The sequence below is a fragment of the Marmota flaviventris genome, chromosome 1, assembly GCF_047511675.1.
Source record: "Marmota flaviventris isolate mMarFla1 chromosome 1, mMarFla1.hap1, whole genome shotgun sequence".
NCBI lineage: Eukaryota > Metazoa > Chordata > Mammalia > Rodentia > Sciuridae > Marmota > Marmota flaviventris.
In genome coordinates, this window is record NC_092498.1 from 98,115,785 (window position 1) to 98,132,772 (window position 16,988).

General features: G+C 34.3%; 1 protein-coding gene across 5 annotated transcripts in view; it reads left to right on the plus strand.

Annotated features, from left to right (window-relative positions):
* Sugct (succinyl-CoA:glutarate-CoA transferase) overlaps positions 1 to 16,988 on the plus strand; it is a 709,004-nt gene that overhangs the window by 98,241 nt on the left and 593,775 nt on the right. For all 5 annotated transcript variants that reach the window (XR_011707951.1, XM_071614148.1, XM_071614152.1 and 2 more), the window contains one exon: positions 8,632 to 8,723. Coding sequence is in view for 4 of the 5 variants with exons in the window: in XM_071614148.1 (XP_071470249.1) it covers positions 8,632 to 8,723 (92 nt within the window). In the remaining variant the exon portion in view is untranslated. The remainder of the gene's footprint in view (positions 1 to 8,631; positions 8,724 to 16,988) is intronic.

A 16,988-nucleotide genomic window follows, 5' to 3' on the forward strand; every position in this document is an offset into this window, starting at 1 on the left:
GTAGCCAACTTTTTCTTCTATCAGACGGCGTGTCTCTGATTTGATATCAAGCTCCTTGATCCATTTTGAATTAACTTTTGTGCATGGCGAGAGAAAGGGATTCAGTTTCATTTTGTTGCATATGGATTTCCAGTTTTCCCAGCACCATTTGTTGAAGATGCTATCCTTCCTCCATTGCATGCTTTTAGCCCCTTTATCAAATATAAGATAGTTGTAGTTTTGTGGATTGGTTTCTGTGTCCTCTATTCTGTACCATTGGTCCACCTGCCTGTTTTGGTACCAGTACCATGCTGTTTTTGTTACTATTGCTCTGTAGTATAGTTTGAAGTCTGGTATCGCTATACCGCCTGATTCACACTTCCTGCTTAGCATTGTTTTTGCTATTCTGGGTCTTTTATTTTTCCATATGAATTTCATGATTGCTTTCTCTATTTCTACAAGAAATGCCATTGGGATTTTGATTGGGATTGCATTAAACCTATAGAGAACTTTTGGTAATATCGCCATTTTGATGATGTTAGTTCTGCCTATCCATGAACAGGGTATATTTTTCCATCTTCTAAGATCTTCTTCTATTTCTCTCTTTAGGGTTCTGTAGTTTTCATTGTATAAGTCTTTCACCTCTTTTGTTAGGTTGATTCCCAAGTATTTTTTTTTTTTTTTTTGAGGATATTGTGAATGGAGTGGTTGTCCTCATTTCCATTTCAGAGGATTTGTCGCTGATATACAGGAATGCCTTTGATTTATGCGTGTTGATTTTATATCCTGCCACTTTGCTGAATTCATTTATTAGCTCTAATAGTTTCTTTGTAGACCCTTTTGGGTCTGCTAGGTATAGAATCATGTCACCTGCAAATAGTGATAATTTAAGTTCTTCTTTTCCTATTTTTATGCCTTTAATTTCTTTCGTCTGTCTAATTGCTCTGGCCAGTGTTTCGAGAACTATGTTGAACAGAAGTGGAGAGAGAGGGCATCCCTGTCTTGTTCCAGATTTTAGAGGGAATGCCTTCAGTTTTTCTCCATTCAGAATGATGCTAGCCTGAGGCTTAGCATAGATTGCTTTTACAATATTGAGGTATGTTCCTGTTATCCCTAGTTTTTCTAGAGTTTTGAACATAAAGGGATGCTGTACTTTGTTGAATGCTTTTTCCGCATCTATCGAGATGATCATATGGTTCTTATTTTTAAGTCTATTGATGTGGTGAATAACATTTATTGATTTCCGTATATTGAACCAGCCTTGCATCCCAGGGATGAATCCTACTTGATCATGGTGCACAATTTTTTTGATATGTTTTTGTATCCGATTCGCCAGAATTTTATTGAGGATTTTTGCATCTAGGTTCATTAGAGATATTGGTCTGTAGTTTTCTTTCTTTGAAGTGTCTTTGTCTGGTTTAGGAATCAGGGTGATGTTGGCCTCGTAGAATGAATTTGGAAGTTTTCCCTCTTTTTCTATTTCCTGAAGTAGCTTGAAAAGTATTGGTATTAGTTCCTCTTTAAAGGTTTTGTAAAACTCTGCTGTATACCCATCCGGTCCTGGGCTTTTCTTAGTTGGTAGTCTTTTGATGGTTTCTTCTATTTCCTCAATTGATATTGGTCTGTTTAGGTTGTCTATATCCTCCTGACTCAATCTGGGCAGATCATATGACTTAAGAAATTTATCGATGCCTTCACTATCTTCTAATTTATTGGAGTATAAGGATTCAAAATAATTTCTAATTATCTTCTGTATTTCTGAAGTGTCTGTAAGATTGCCAGCCATTATGAAGTCAAACAACAACAAGTGCTGGCGAGGATGTGGGGAAAAGGGTACACTTGTACATTGCTGGTGGGACTGCAAATTGGTGCGGCCAATTTGGAAAGCAGTATGGAGATTTCTTGGAAAGCTGGGAATGGAACCACCATTTGACCTAGCTATTCCCCTTCTCGGTCTATTCCCTAAAGACCTAAAAAGAGCATGCTACAGGGACACTGCTACATCGATGTTCATAGCAGCACAATTCACAATAGCAAGACTGTGGAACCAACCTAGATGCCCTTCAATAGACGAATGGATAAAAAAAAAATGTGGCATTTATACACAATGGAGTATTACTCTGCATTAAAAAAATGACAAAATCATAGAATTTGCAGGGAAATGGATGGCATTAGAGCAGATTATGCTAAGTGAAGCTAGCCAATCCCTAAAAAACAAATGCCAAATGTCTTCTTTGATATAAGGAGAGTAACTAAGAACAGAGTAGGGACGAAGAGCATGAGAAGAAGATTAACATTAAACTGGGATGAGAGGTGGGAGGGAAAGGGAGAGAAAAGGGAAATTGCATGGAAATGGAAGGAGACCCTCAGGGTTATACAAAATTTCATACAAGAGGAAGTGAGGGGAAAGGGGAAAATAATACAAGGGGGAGAAATGAATGACAGTAGAGGCAGTAGAGAGAGAAGAGGGGAGGGGAGTGGAGGGGAGGGGGGATAGTAGAGGATAGGAAAGGCAGCAGAATACAACAGACACTAGTATGGCAATATGTAAATCAATGGATGTGTAACTGATGTGATTCTGCAATTTGTATACGGGGTAAAAATGGGAGTTCATAACCCACTTGAATCAAAGTGTGAAATATGATATATCAAGAACTATGTAATGTTTTGAACAACCAACAATAAAAAAATTAAAAAAAATATGTTGAGGCTCAGGGAAATTAAATGAATTATCAAAGATTTAAAGATTGGCAAAATTGTAATTTGAATTCAGACTTTTTTCAACCCTAAAACTCATTCTATTTTTTTCACTATGTCTACTGCCTCCAGTGAGAGTAACTATTTGTATATTTCTTTAATAGAAATACAGGGAAGTTGCAATTTAAAGTAATTAGGATATTTGTGCCTCTCTCTTGTAAGCAAACAAAATGAGAATTTATACGACAAGGGAACTATTATGGTGCACTTTTATTTAGTAAGCCATTTATTTTTCTGAGCACATTTTCCTACAGGCCTTTATTTAGAAGGTAACATTTAGAGCAGTGCTAATGGTGGTGGTGGGGGGTAGGTCTATCCCTGTCTGAGGGATTTGGGCTGCTGGCCAGAAGCACCTATTGATTTTTGTAACCTTGAGTGGACTGAAACTTAATCCTTGACTTCCTGTTGAGATAAAAGGTGGTTCACCAGAGCATTCCTGCCTTTTGGTGGCAGCTTCTCTTTGCTCTGGAAGGCCAGTTCAATGCTGAGAACCACTTGTGGTTTGAAAACCACTGTGTCCAAGACTGTAAGTGGGATAGGGTACTGTTTATAGCTACAAACTAACGAACTTTTCATTCTCTAAAGCTTGGGTTAAATTTCTATATCTCTGCATTGGGAACATTGACTTGTACTTTACATCCCCTTTTTGCTTTTTTAAAGATTTAAAAAGTAATAGTTCAAAATTTACACATTTTGTTTTGAAATGGGGAGAAAAACTTTTACCTGAATCAAGACATGAGATTTTTTAAAAAAATTTTATTATTTTTTCTTCATACAGTAGTTTTAATAGAAAGCTAAGTATAATGAAAGAAGATTGGCTATGAATAAATGATTATTGAAGTTGGCTTGATGGCTTATTATAAATTCTATTTTTGTTTGAAATTTTCCATAATAAAACATAAGGAGAGATGTGTTTTGAAGTCTTTTCTGTCATTAAAAATGACAAATATGAATTAATCTTAAACAATTTTATTTATTAATAATAAGTGATGATTTTTTTTCTGAGGATTTTTGTTTTACATGCTGACATTTCTGACAAAGACTGTTTCTGGTAGCAAATGCATCTGGTTAGGTTAGTTGGTTATTAGTCATTTACATATTCTAGTTACTTTATTCACTTATATTTTATAGTTTTTTTTAAAAAAATTTTGAGTAACAAGTATTCATTTATTCTTATTCAATAAATGTTATTGAACACTGTCCTAGATACTGAGGATACAGCCGTGATTCAAATAGACAACATAAATCAATAAATGTATAAGTAGATTATGTATATATATATCATATATATATATATATATATATATATATATATATATATATATAATGATAAGGACTATGAAGACAAATATAATTGGGTAAGAGGAATTGAAAGTGCAAAGTGAAGGTGCTCTTATAAAAGGTCATCAGGGCAGTCTCTCTGGTAAGAGACATTTGAATAGAGGCCTGCAGGATGCCAGGGAGTGAGGTGGAGGGAACATTTCAGGTGGCAAGTGAAGCAAGGCCTCAGGGAACTCTTTCTGAAACTTCTAGAACAGGGAATAATGGGTATAGAAGGCAGTTTATTCCCTCTCTGGTTGATGGATTTGGAGACAGACTCATATAGCACCTGACATAATTTTTGTTACTGAGCAATAAATACCAAGACTGAGGAGAGCAGGAGAAAAGAATTCTTACGTTCTCATGATTCTTGCTGATGCCCCCTCACCCCTCAGAAGGAAGGAAGAAAGGAAGGATGGGAAGAAGGAAGGAAAGATGGAAGGAAGAAAAAAAAATGTGACACCTTAAAAAGCACTGTTAGAAAATGTAATTGTTTTATTTATGTCCAATTACTGTTTTTTCACTTTAAAAAATTTTTATTTTGTTCTTTCTAGATATACATGGCAGTAGAGTATATTTTGATATACATACATGGAGTATAACTTATTCTAATAAGGATCCCGTTTTTATGGTTGAAAATGATGTGGCATTTCATGGGTATTCATATATGAGCATAGGAAAGTTATGTCAGATTCATTCTATGGTCTTTTCTATTCCCATTACCCTCCTTTTCCTTCATTTCCTTTGTCTAATCCAATGAACTTCTACTCCTTCCCCTCCATCCCCACCATTGTGTGTCAGCATCTACAGAGAGAACATTTGGCTTTTGTTTTTTGGGTTTGGCTTATTTCACTTACATGATAGTCTCCGGTTCCATCCATTTACCAGCAAATACCATAATTTCATTCTTCTTTTGCCTGAATAATATTCCATTGTGTATGTGTACCACATTTTCTTTATTCATTCATCCATCTGTTGAAGGGCACCTAAGTTGGTTCCATAGCTTAGCTATTATGAATTGAGCTGCTGTAAACATTGACATGTCTGTGTCACTATAATATGCTGATTTTATGTCCTTTGGGTATAAACCGAGGAGTGGGATAGCTGGGTCAAATGGTGGTTCCATTTCAGGTTTTCTGAAATGCTTTCCATAGTGGTTGCATCAATTTGCAGTCCCACCAGCAATGTATGAGTGTACGTTTCCCCCCACATCCTTACCAACATTTATTGTTGCTTGTATTCTTGATAATTGCCATTCTGACTAGAGATGGAATCTCAGTGTAGTTTTAATTTGCATTTCTCTAATCGCTAGACATGTTGAACATATTTTAATATATTTGTTGACCATTTGCATTTCTTCTTCTGTGAAGTACATGCTCAGTTCCTTAGCCTATTTATTGATTTATTTTATTTTTTTGGTGTTAACTTTTTTGAATTTTTGTTTTATATATCCTAGAGATTAGTGCTCTGTTGGAGATGCAGGTGGCAAAGATTTTTCTCCCACTCTGTAGGCTCTCTCATATTCTTGATTGTTTCGTTTGCTGTGAAGAAGTTTTTTAGTTTGATACCATCCCATTCACTGATTCTTGATTTTACTTCTTGTGCTTTAGGAGTCTTGTTGAGAAATTAGGTTCCTAAGCCTACATGATGGAGTGTTAGGCCTACATTTTTTTTTTAGCAGACAAAAGGTCTCTGGTCTAATGCATAGGTCCTTCATCCAGTTTGAGTTGAGTTTTGTGTAGGGTGAAAGATAGGGGTTCAAGTTCATTCTACTACATCTGGATTTCCATTTTTCCCAGCACCATTTTGTTGAAGAAGCTATCTTTTCTCCAGTGTGTGTTTGTGTTGCTTTTGTCTGTTATGCTATAACTATATTTATGTGGGTTTGTCTCTGTGTCTTCCATTCTGTTCTATTGGTCTTTATGCCTGTTTTTTGTGCCAATATCATGCTGTTTTTGTTACTATAGCCCTGTAATATAATTTAAAGTCTGGTATTGTGATGCCTCCTGCTTTATTTTTTCATGCTAAAGATTGCTTTGGCTATTCTGGGCCTCTTATATTTCCAAATGAATTTCATGACTGTCTTTTCTATTTTAATGAAGAACATCACTGGAATTTTAATAGGAGTTACATTAAATCTGTATAATTCTTTTGGTAGTATGGCCATTTTGATGATATTAACTCTGCGGATCCATCTTTCCATCTTTTAAGGTCTTCTTTAGTTTCTTTCTGTAGTGTTCTACAGTTTGGATTATAGACTTCTTTCACCTTTTTCATTAGTTTGAATCCAGAGTATTTTACTTTTTTTGAGGCTACTGTGAATGGGATAGTTTTTCTAATTTTTTTCAGCTGATTCATCATTGCTGTATAGGAACACAGTTGATTTATTGGTGTTATTTTTATATCCTGCTACTTTGATGAATTCATTTATGAGTTCTAGAAGTTTTCTGTTGGAGTTTCTGGGTCTTCTAAATATAGAATCATGTTGTGGGCAAATAGGAATACTTTGAGCTGTTCTTTTCCTATTCATATCCGTTTAATTTACTTCTTTTGCTTAATTGGTCTGGCTAGAATTTAAAGGACAATGTTGAATAGAAGTGGTAAAAGAGGGCATCCTTGTCTTGTTCCTGTTTTTAGAGGGAATGCTTTCAATTTTTCTCCATTTAGAATGGTGTTGGCCTTGGGTTTAGCATTAAGGCTTTTAATGTCCAATTTCTCAATTTGTTATTTATGTTTTCTTTTCATACTTGAGAAAATATAAGAATCTATGGAGACACTGCTTTGCTTGTTTGTATATTGTCATGTGCAGATCAAGAGTTGTAAATGTCAACTGGGGCATGGGAGGTAAGTTAGATGAGTGAATCAAGTTGAGAAGTTCAGGAGTAAGAAGTGGTAGAGCTCCTGGCAGGCTGATGTGTTCTTATCTTGTGCAAAGGGGAGAGCTGTTAGTTCAAGATTGTTGCCCTTTAGGAGTGTTGTTAAGGAAGTTGGTTCCTTAACAATATATTAGAGAGTTAACCTACATTTTATCTGGCAGTTGCAGAGTTTCTGATCTAATTCCTAGTGGATCCTAGATCTTGGATCCACTTTGAGTTGAATTTTGTGTGAGGTGAGAGATAGGGATTGTTTTCATTCCTCTACATATGGATATCCAGGATCCCCAGCACCATTTGTTAAAAAAGGCTATCATTTGTCCAATGTTTGTTTTTGGCATCTTTGTTGAGTATCAGATGACTGTATCAAGGTGTCTTTGTCGCTGTGTCTTCTGTTCTATTTCATTGGTCTTCATTTCTATTTTGATGCCAGTTCCATGCTGATTTTTTTTTCTTTTCATAACTCTGTAGTATATTTGAGGTCCAGTATGGTGATGCCTCTAGCATTATTCTTCTTGCCTAGGATTGCTTTGGCTATTCTGGGTCTCTTATTCTTTCAAATTAATTTTAGAACTGTTTTTTTTCTAATTCTGTGAAGAATGCCGTTGGTATTTTGATGGGGAATGCATTCAATCTGTGTAATACCATTTTGATAATATTAATTCTGCCAATCTAAGAATGTGGGTGGGGGTTCTTTCCAACTTCATGTGTCCTCTTCAATTCATTTCTTCACTGTTCTCTAGTTTTTATTGTAGAGGTCTTTCATCTCCTTGATTAGATTTATTCCCAAGTACTTTTTTTTAGGTTATTGTGAGTATGATTATGGCATTTGCTGGTAAATGGATGGAACTGGAGAGCATCATGCTTTGTGAAATAAGCCAGACTCAAAAGTCAAGAGTCAAATGTTTTCTCTCATATGTGAAAGCTAGACCAAAATAAGAAAAAAATAAAAAGGGTATGGGAAGGACACACCATAAAGAGAGATCAGTGGAAGAAAGGAAGGGAATTGAGGGAGAGGGAGGAGAGACTGGAAAAGGAGGAATAGTGGAATGAAACTGACCTATGTACATATGAATATGAATATGAATATACCACAGTAAATTTTACCTTTCTGTATGTCTATAATGCTAATTAAAAAACCCCATAAATACATAGAAGAAATACCAGTAGAATAGAGGAAAGGGGACAGGGGACGGGAGGAGGGGAAGGAAAGAGGAAGTATTGGGGACTGAATTGGAGCAAATTACTTCCATGATTGTATAATTATGTCAAAATTAATCCCAATATTATGTATAACTATAATGCATTAATAAAAAAAAGAAAAAAGAAAAGAAAAAAAGTTTTTTTGTCATGTAAAAATTTAAGCCTATCTTTGAATTTATTTTCTAATTTTTCAACAAAAACCAGAGTTTGCATTTTTTGTGTTATCTCTTGACTTTTAATTGTTGGCAACTAAATAAAATTATTTTAAGATGTTTTCAGGCCAAAAAAAAACACTTATGCAGGTGGGATCAGCAGTTTTTGACTTTCTGGGGTAGAACACTGTAATGAATTCTTGGTGTCTCCTTTAAGGGATTGAATAGATCTAAGTAGGAACAAAATGCTGCAAGATTTCTGGAAACAAATAGTTTCAACACACTATTGTGAAATGGTTATAGTGCACCCTGCATGGTGCTGATCATGTCTATTCTTCTTGTCTTAGGTTATGGTCAGACAGGCCCCATGTCTCAAAGAGCTGGTTATGATGCCATTGCCTCTGCTATTTCTGGTCTGATGCACATCACAGGGCCTGAGGTAGGTATCCTTCTTAGAATGTTAATAATTTTATATTCCACACAATTTTTCTCTTCATTAACCTATAGGATTAAATTAGAATTAATTTTAAAAAGAAACCAGTGAAAGCAAATGACTTACTAAAGTAAAATGGAAATGTGTTCATTACAGTTATACTGAAGCGTAAATTTCAGTATGGTCCCATGGAAAGAATACTCTTTTTAGAAAGAAGCAATAAATCAGGTAGTGAACACATTTCCCACATTTATCATATTATCCAAACTTAATAACCTTTGTGTGATTTAGGAATATTTCCTTTGTAAAGTAGAATGGCTTATTAGACCATAGATGTTCACTTTTGCCAGAGTGTACATAGCAGAGGGTTTTTAATATGTGTACATAGCAGAGGGTTTCTTTTTTCTTTTGGAATATTATAAGTAACTGTGTATTTGAAGATTTGTTACCTAAATCCTCAGGCTTAGTCGAATCTGATTTGTCTTATGTGTTAGAGTTTGACAGTGAAAGAATTATTTCATTTTATGACAATCTCTTGCCACCAGTATTTGCTTGGTAAGTTCCTAAGGAGTATATAAAGGGACAAAATGTGGTTGGTTAGATTTTAAAAGATGGAGTCTGGGGGTAAACAATATGAATAGCATTAAAGTGAGAGAAAAAAAAGAATATTGAAGTCTAATAAATAAAATTACTGAAAGGCATGCATTTCAAAACAAACTGAATTTGTAGGCTTACAAATCTTGTTCTAGCAGGTATTCTTTCCCTGAATCACTTTATTCAGTCAATTCTTTAGGAAATAGTGCTGCAGTGTTGGGATAACCAAGGGGAATGACTTCAACTCTTTTGCAGTCTTTATTTCTTTTTAGTTCAGAACACCTGTGGGATTTTAATGTCTTAAGATATAAGTTCTTTTTTGCTTTCATCCTCTGTTGTTTCATTTTTATAAGTCACAGAAAAAAATGTGTGGCTTTTTCTTAAAATATTCAGAGTACGAGTTTCTTTCTACTTATTTAAAGAATGGAGCATGAACATATTTCTCTTTATTTTATCCCATAGTCTCTTATATGGTCAAGCATGCACAATAATGAGTGCTGATTTTAAGGACACTGAATTCAATTGGGAATATGTGAAAACATCTGGGTCTTTTAAAATTATAAAAGTGCTAAAATGAATGAAAGACTGCTGAAGTGAAGGACTTTCATTATCCTTTCCATGGTTCCTATACTACACCATACTGTTTCTGAAAGGGATAACTATACAGTGTGTCCTCAGCCTTATAATTTACCAGTCAACAACAACTTTCCTTTTCTTTGGTACCATACTTGGGTAATTTTTGTTCTAGCTAAGCAAATAATAACATTTATTGAGCACTTACTATGGTGTCTTTAAACATTGTTTTATATACTTTTAAGTATATTAAATTAAGCAAACTTAATTCCCCTGTACTGTATCTCTTTCACCTAGATACAGTTCTCACTCTTTAGGTCATTCATTGGACCAGTGAAAAGTTACTGCATGTATTCCAAGGACTGAGGAAGGCACTGGGATTAAGCACACTGCAGGATAGGCGCAGTTCTTGTCCTCCTGGAACTATCAAGTGGGAACAAGCATTAGCAGAAGATACCCATTGCATACCAATAAAAGGAGTGCTGAAGAAGAATACAGGGGGCTATTAGCATTTATAATATTAATATTATACCTCAGACCATTATCATACTTCTAAGTATCTTCACAAAATGTGGTTGGACAGCAAAAAATAAAAGCAGATTAAAGAAATCAGGTCATACTGGGAGTTCTTAAGAAAGCTGTTTTCTGTTGTCTTATCAGCAATATATGTTAGTTCCCTAAACCTCTCAGCAGCAGCTTCATAGGTGGGTTCACTTATGAAGCCCTGGATAATTTTGCTTGCTAGCTTATGCTCACACAGGATTGTATCATGTTGTGTGTGAACACTTATCAAACTGCACAGCTGTATATCTGTGCTGCAGCATAACTTCATGCTGTCAGATGATTGATTGGAACCAATCCAGGTTGCTCTATTGTTAGGAGAATTTGCCACATCACCCTTCACAGTGGAGCCTCATCTTTACAGGATGGTCAGTCAGGGAAGGTTTCTCTGAAGACTTGAAGTTTCAGGGGGAACCCAATTTGGCAAAACCATGCATGATGCCTCCCTCCATTCCAGAGAGTCTGATAGGTTTGAGGAATCAAAAGAAGGCAAGTATTATTGGATTATTGTGAACTAGCAACAAAGGGTGCAAAACAAGATTGAAGAGGGAAGGAGTAGTGTGGCTGTATTTATTGTTTATAGATATTACATTAGTTTGATGAGAAGAGAAGGTACATTATTATGCATAATTTTTTTAGAGGTTATCGCATGTATTTCTCCCTGGAAATTGAGTGATGTTCCAAGCATAGCCTGGTACTCTAATGGAAAAATTCAAAATGTGTTTTTTTCCCTAGTGAGTAATATGCCATTTTTATCCCACAGGAAGCATACCCAAATGTACAGTATGGGATAAAATTTATGAAAGCAGTTTTATGATGGGATTTAAGTCAAACTGGGTACAGTTGACCTCCACTCAGTCTAAAATCTAGCTTTTTAGGTTTGTTATGGTATTGTCAGACAAGATTCTGATTTGATTGTGGAGAAAAAGAGAACCAATTTTGTGTACCTACTCTGTCTAGGTCTTTGCTAGATGTTTTACTTGTTGTTATCTCTTCAGCCTTCACGTTGCTCCTTCCAGGTAGGTATAGGTACATTCTGTTAACTGAAGCTTAGAGGTTTAAATAACTTGTTCAGAGTGTTCAGATGTTCAAAATCTGGCCTGTATTCTTTCCACTCTCCATGATGTCTACAGAATGAATCTTGGTTTATTGTATTTGTATTTTGTTTGTGCATGCTGCTTGATATATGTTACACTTTAGTGAACAGGCCATTGGTACAGTGACTCAACTAAGAGGCTGGGGCCCAGCTCCAGTTCACACCTGTATAATGTTGCCCAAATGGGTCTCAGTAGAATATGAGCCTTTAAGAAAGACCATGGTCTTTGCTTGGGTCACTTATGTCTCTGTGCTTAGAATAGAGCCTTAGTAAACATTCAATAAATGTATGTTGAGTGAATGAGTAAATGAATGCCTGGCACTGTACTCTGTGATCTTGTACATATTACATAGTTTACCGTGTTCCAGAGAAGTGCATCTGAAAGTGAAGCTCACATACCTCCTCTAAAAGATATTGTGAAGTGCAAATTTAAGATATATTTTGTAAAATAAAAAAGCATGAAATTATGTATAACATAAGGTAGTCAATTTCTTATTGTAACTGCAGGTTCTTGAATTCCACCCTCAGAAATACTGATTTGTGGATAGAGCAAATATGCATGTTTAATGATGGGCCCAAGTGCTTTTAATAGAGGTGTTTTGCGAACCACACTTGGAAATAGTTATGGGAGGTATTATTATTATTATTAAAAATGGTTTTACTTTATAAATAGCAGGTATTCTTTCATAGATTAAAATATAAGTTAATAACTTATTAAGGTCTATAACTATATGCTTAAATTATAATCTTGTGTTTAGAACAAAATCATATTCCCTTATTTTTTCATTCGTGGCACTATGCTAACCAATTTTATTCAAAAGAGAATATTCTTTTTTTGTTTTTTTTCAGCATAGGGCACACAGAAAGGGTATTGGGAATGAAACCAATAAGTATGAGAGATTCTGGAAAGTAAATGACACAAACATATATGATATGAGTTCTAAGTAAAGGGTTAACTATAAGTCATGGCACACTTAAACATCAAGAAGAATGATGCCAATTGATAAATCAAACATAAATCATACCTGTTTAGTTTTGGATTAGGTACCACAATAAGTTACTCTATAAGGAGCAAATTAGTTAGCTAGATCAGATATACATTCATAAGAAAACCAGAAAAATATATAACTTCATAAAATTATATGTTATGTTATATTGTAGACAATACAGAAAATTGTAAAATAGAGATGTCTAGTTGTTTTTTTTTAGGATACACAACCTTTGAAACCCTACTGAGTTTTATAATTCTAGAGGTTTGGGGGCTAGGGACACTGCATGTGTGTGTATATGAGAGAGATGTGTTGACATTGATATCAGTTATTATTCAATTCTGTTCTAGTGCTCAATAAAATAGGTGTTCTTAATTTTTTTCAAAATTAATTGAGAAAATTTCAAAATCTATTTATAACTTACACTTAATGTGATAGAGAGAAGTTCTTATTATAATTGGAAGAAGTGAGATGTGGCTTAGGGTAGGACTTCAAGGAAATGGTAGGACTTGAGTTGTTTGGTACCTTAAAAGATGTATGTGATTCAAATGGAGGGAGACATTCCCAGTGGAGATCACACTAGGAGTAAAGACAGGGAGGCAGTAAAGAATCAGGTGTATCTATGGGCCACTTACAGAAAAACTGAGAGTTAAAATTTCAGAGCAGTGTGGGAAGGTTGGTTGAGGACATACTTTAGAAAAGTCTTCAAGGTCAAATAAAGACGGTGTGATGTAGTTTGCTCACAGTACAGTTAGGTAGATTTTTTTTTAGAAGGGGAATGATATGATGAAAGCTGTGCTTCTTAAGATTAGTTTGACCCAAGCATGCAGGTTGAATTAAATCAGGTTAACAAGCTTCCTAGATATTTGTTTTACCTTATAAGAACCAAGGAAACGCACATAATTACACAAAGAAAAAATGTTCTTGGGGCTGGGGTTGTGGCTCAAGTGGTAGCACGCTCGCCTGGCATGCGTGCGGCCCGGGTTCGATCCTCAGCACCACATACAAAGATGTTGTGTCCGCCAAAAGCTAAAAAAAATAAAAAAATATTAAAAAATTCTCTCTCTCTCTCTCTCCTCTCTCACTCTCTCTTTAAAAAAATGTTCTTACATTGCTGTCAAAGGCACTGTATTGTATTTTCTTTAACATTTTATTTATTAAAAAAGCTGTTATACATTCATGTAATACTAAATCCTAAAGTCATATAAGTAGGTTGACCATACACTTTGTCATACAAAATAGGACATTTTTAAGAGTGTAAGAGGGCTTTCTATCTACTAACAGTGTGACACAAACAGGGCCTTTCCCCCCCTATATCTAGGAGTCTACAATATAAACCTTATTTCCTCTGACCCAACTCACCTTCTCCTTAGAGGCAATCTAGTATTGTTGCTTACTTTTTGCATTCTTTCAGAAATATTCTATTCAAAATCCAAAATACCCTTCCCCTATTTTGAAAAAAACACACTTGGTGGCATAGTTTTTCAATCTTTTAAAAATTCATTTACAAAAATGAGGTAAATTTACATACATTATAGTTAAAAATCTTAAGCATATGATTCAGTGATTTTTTTTTATTTTTACAAAAATAAAATACAACTGGAAAAATGCAACTTAGTTCAAAGCAGCATATTTACATCACTCCAGAATGTTTCTTTATGCATCTTCCCAAGTATATCACCTCTTCCCAGAGGTAGCTACTGTTTTAACTTCTAATACTGTAGACCGGTTCTACCTTTTCTTGAACTTCTTGGATAGAACCACATAATATGTTATCTATCTGGCTTCTTTAGCATAACATAATATTTTAGAGGTTCATTCACTTGTGTGAATCATTAGCGTGTTTTTATTGCTGTATAGTATTCTACTATATGAACATACCCCAACTTATTAAATGTTTTATTGATGAGCATTTCAATTGTTTCCAGTTTTTGCCTATTATGAATTAAATGCCTATGAATATTCTTTGGAATGTCTTTTGCTGGACATATACACCCATTTCCCTTGAAATATTTAGGAGTAGAACTGATGGGTCACAGTTTCAAAATAGTTTTAACTTTAGTAGACTGCCAGTTTTCCAAAATGGAAGAGTTTATTCCTTATTAGTAGGATTGACAATTTTGAATTCCTTTATCAACTCTTTTGACAATATAGTCTTTTAATTTTGAGCCATTTTTATAGTGGGTATGTTGTGATTTTACATTGTGATTTAAATTCACATTTCCCAGATTAGTAAAGATAAACATTTTTTCATATACTTAGTTGCAATTTAGATATACTTTGTTGCAATTTCAATGTCTATGTGAATTGCATATACAAGTGACCATTTTTTTTTTTTAAATCTGAGTTAGTCTTTTACTCAGTGATTTAAAGGATTACTTTCTATGTTTTGGATATAAGTATTTGTCAGATGTCAAAATGAACTGATATTTTCTCCTCATCTGTGGCTTATATTTTACTCTCAAAATGGTATCTTTTGATAAGTTTTAAATTTTAAGTTAAATTATTTTTTTCCTTTTATCATTACTCTTTTATTGTCATCTTAAAGAAATCGTTGCCTGCCTTCAGTTTTATTCTATCTATATTTTTGATTTTTATTTTTAGAGTTAACTGAACTAAACATTTTGTACTATCTTTTATTTTGCTCCATATATATTGGAGATTATTCTGTATCAGTACACTTGCTGGATATTTAGCTGTTTTCTATTATTTTACTATTACCTTAAGATTACTATCTTTACACCTGTCATTTTATACATATACAATTATATCTGTAGGAAAAATCCCAAATACAGGACTGTTATGTCAAAGGATTTGCTCATTTTACATTTGGTAGATGTTGATACTCCATAAGAATGAGCCAATTTACACTCCTATCAGCAAAGTCTGAGAATAAGGACCTATGTAACTTTGAAAGATCTATGTAAACAAAACAACTAGAGATGTGACCCTTCTCAATACACACACACACACACACACACACAAATCTACTATATTTGCTAACTGGTTGAAATATATGTTCCCTAAAAATGTGTCATAATTAGTTTTGTATCTCTTGTGCTGAGTGGAAAACTCCATGTTTATTAAATCCTATAGGGGTTACAAATTCATAGGCATATCAGATATATTTCTTAAGACATATCAGGATATCTTGATCTTGATCTTATTTATTTATTATAAATGTTAATATCAAATAAAAAATTAAATAGCCTATGTTAAATAATCAACTTTTCCTTAACTTATATACCTAAGATGATACAGCTTAAACACAGTAGGCCATTGATTAGTCAGAATTAATGGTGGAATAAATTCATTTCCTCAGTTTTATTTATACTTTTAAAAGTAATTATTTTATAAACAACACATATATATTTTAAAAGTTAAGAAATTCAGAAAATAACAGAAAAGAAAATAACAAATGGTCCTAATCTTACCATTTAGAAGTTCCTACTTAAATTTTGGAGAGCATTAGACCAGACATCTGCTTATGCTTACATGTGGGCAATACTCAGAGGGCATGATGAATAAAAATAATTTTATGAGGATGAGATCATAATACTCTTGCTAATATAAAGCAAATAAGTATTAAATTTAATTGAGTTTAACAGAGAAATAGCTAGTTGAAGTGGAAGTGATTGCTTAAATTTAGCTAAATTATTTCATCTTAACAAAGGAAATTGTTACTAGAAAATAGTTTTGAGGTTGAGACAAGAGATTATGGAAACCCATAGATTAATTAGAGTTGCTTTTAACCTACAGTTTCAATTTTAAACATCATGGATTGAGTTCATGCTATGAAAAATGATTAGCATTCCTACATTTCTTCCCTCTACCTTCCCGCTTATCTCTTCTTGACTGTTGCTGATTAAATATTTGTACTTAGACAAGGTTTAGTTTATAATTATACTTAAATACTTTTGTTTAGTAAGCACTCTCTAATCCTTCTTGAAAGTCTCATGACGTTTAAATTCTGTTCTAAGACAATTATTTCCCCAATTTGTAGTTGCCTGAGGTAAGGAGTAGAACTGGGATGAGGCTGTAGAGAAGTTGTGGTAGGAGGCCAAGCCATGAAGAGCTGAGAACAGTCTCTTCTGGGTTCAGAGTTTAGCTTCCTTTATGAGACCTAATCAATTATCTGTGCTAACTAGGCCTACTCCATCCAGCTAAGGGTGAGCCCACTCCTGTGTGAATGTTACTGGCAAATCCTGCCAGCACCTTTGGTCATGGCTCTATACCTGAGTCTTTCTCCTTTAAAGGTATTTTTGTGACTTTTCCCAGTGTCATCTATTTCCTTTTTTATTGTGCTCTTACCTCCCTTAGAGATTTTTGATGTTTTTTTCCCCTCAGTATCATTTGGGCAAGGAAGGTGCAGAGAGGGTCTGTTTCATATGGGTAGCACCTCAATCTTAATTTCTTTTCTTGAACTTTGACCTTTAAAGTTACTAGTTATCCTCTGTG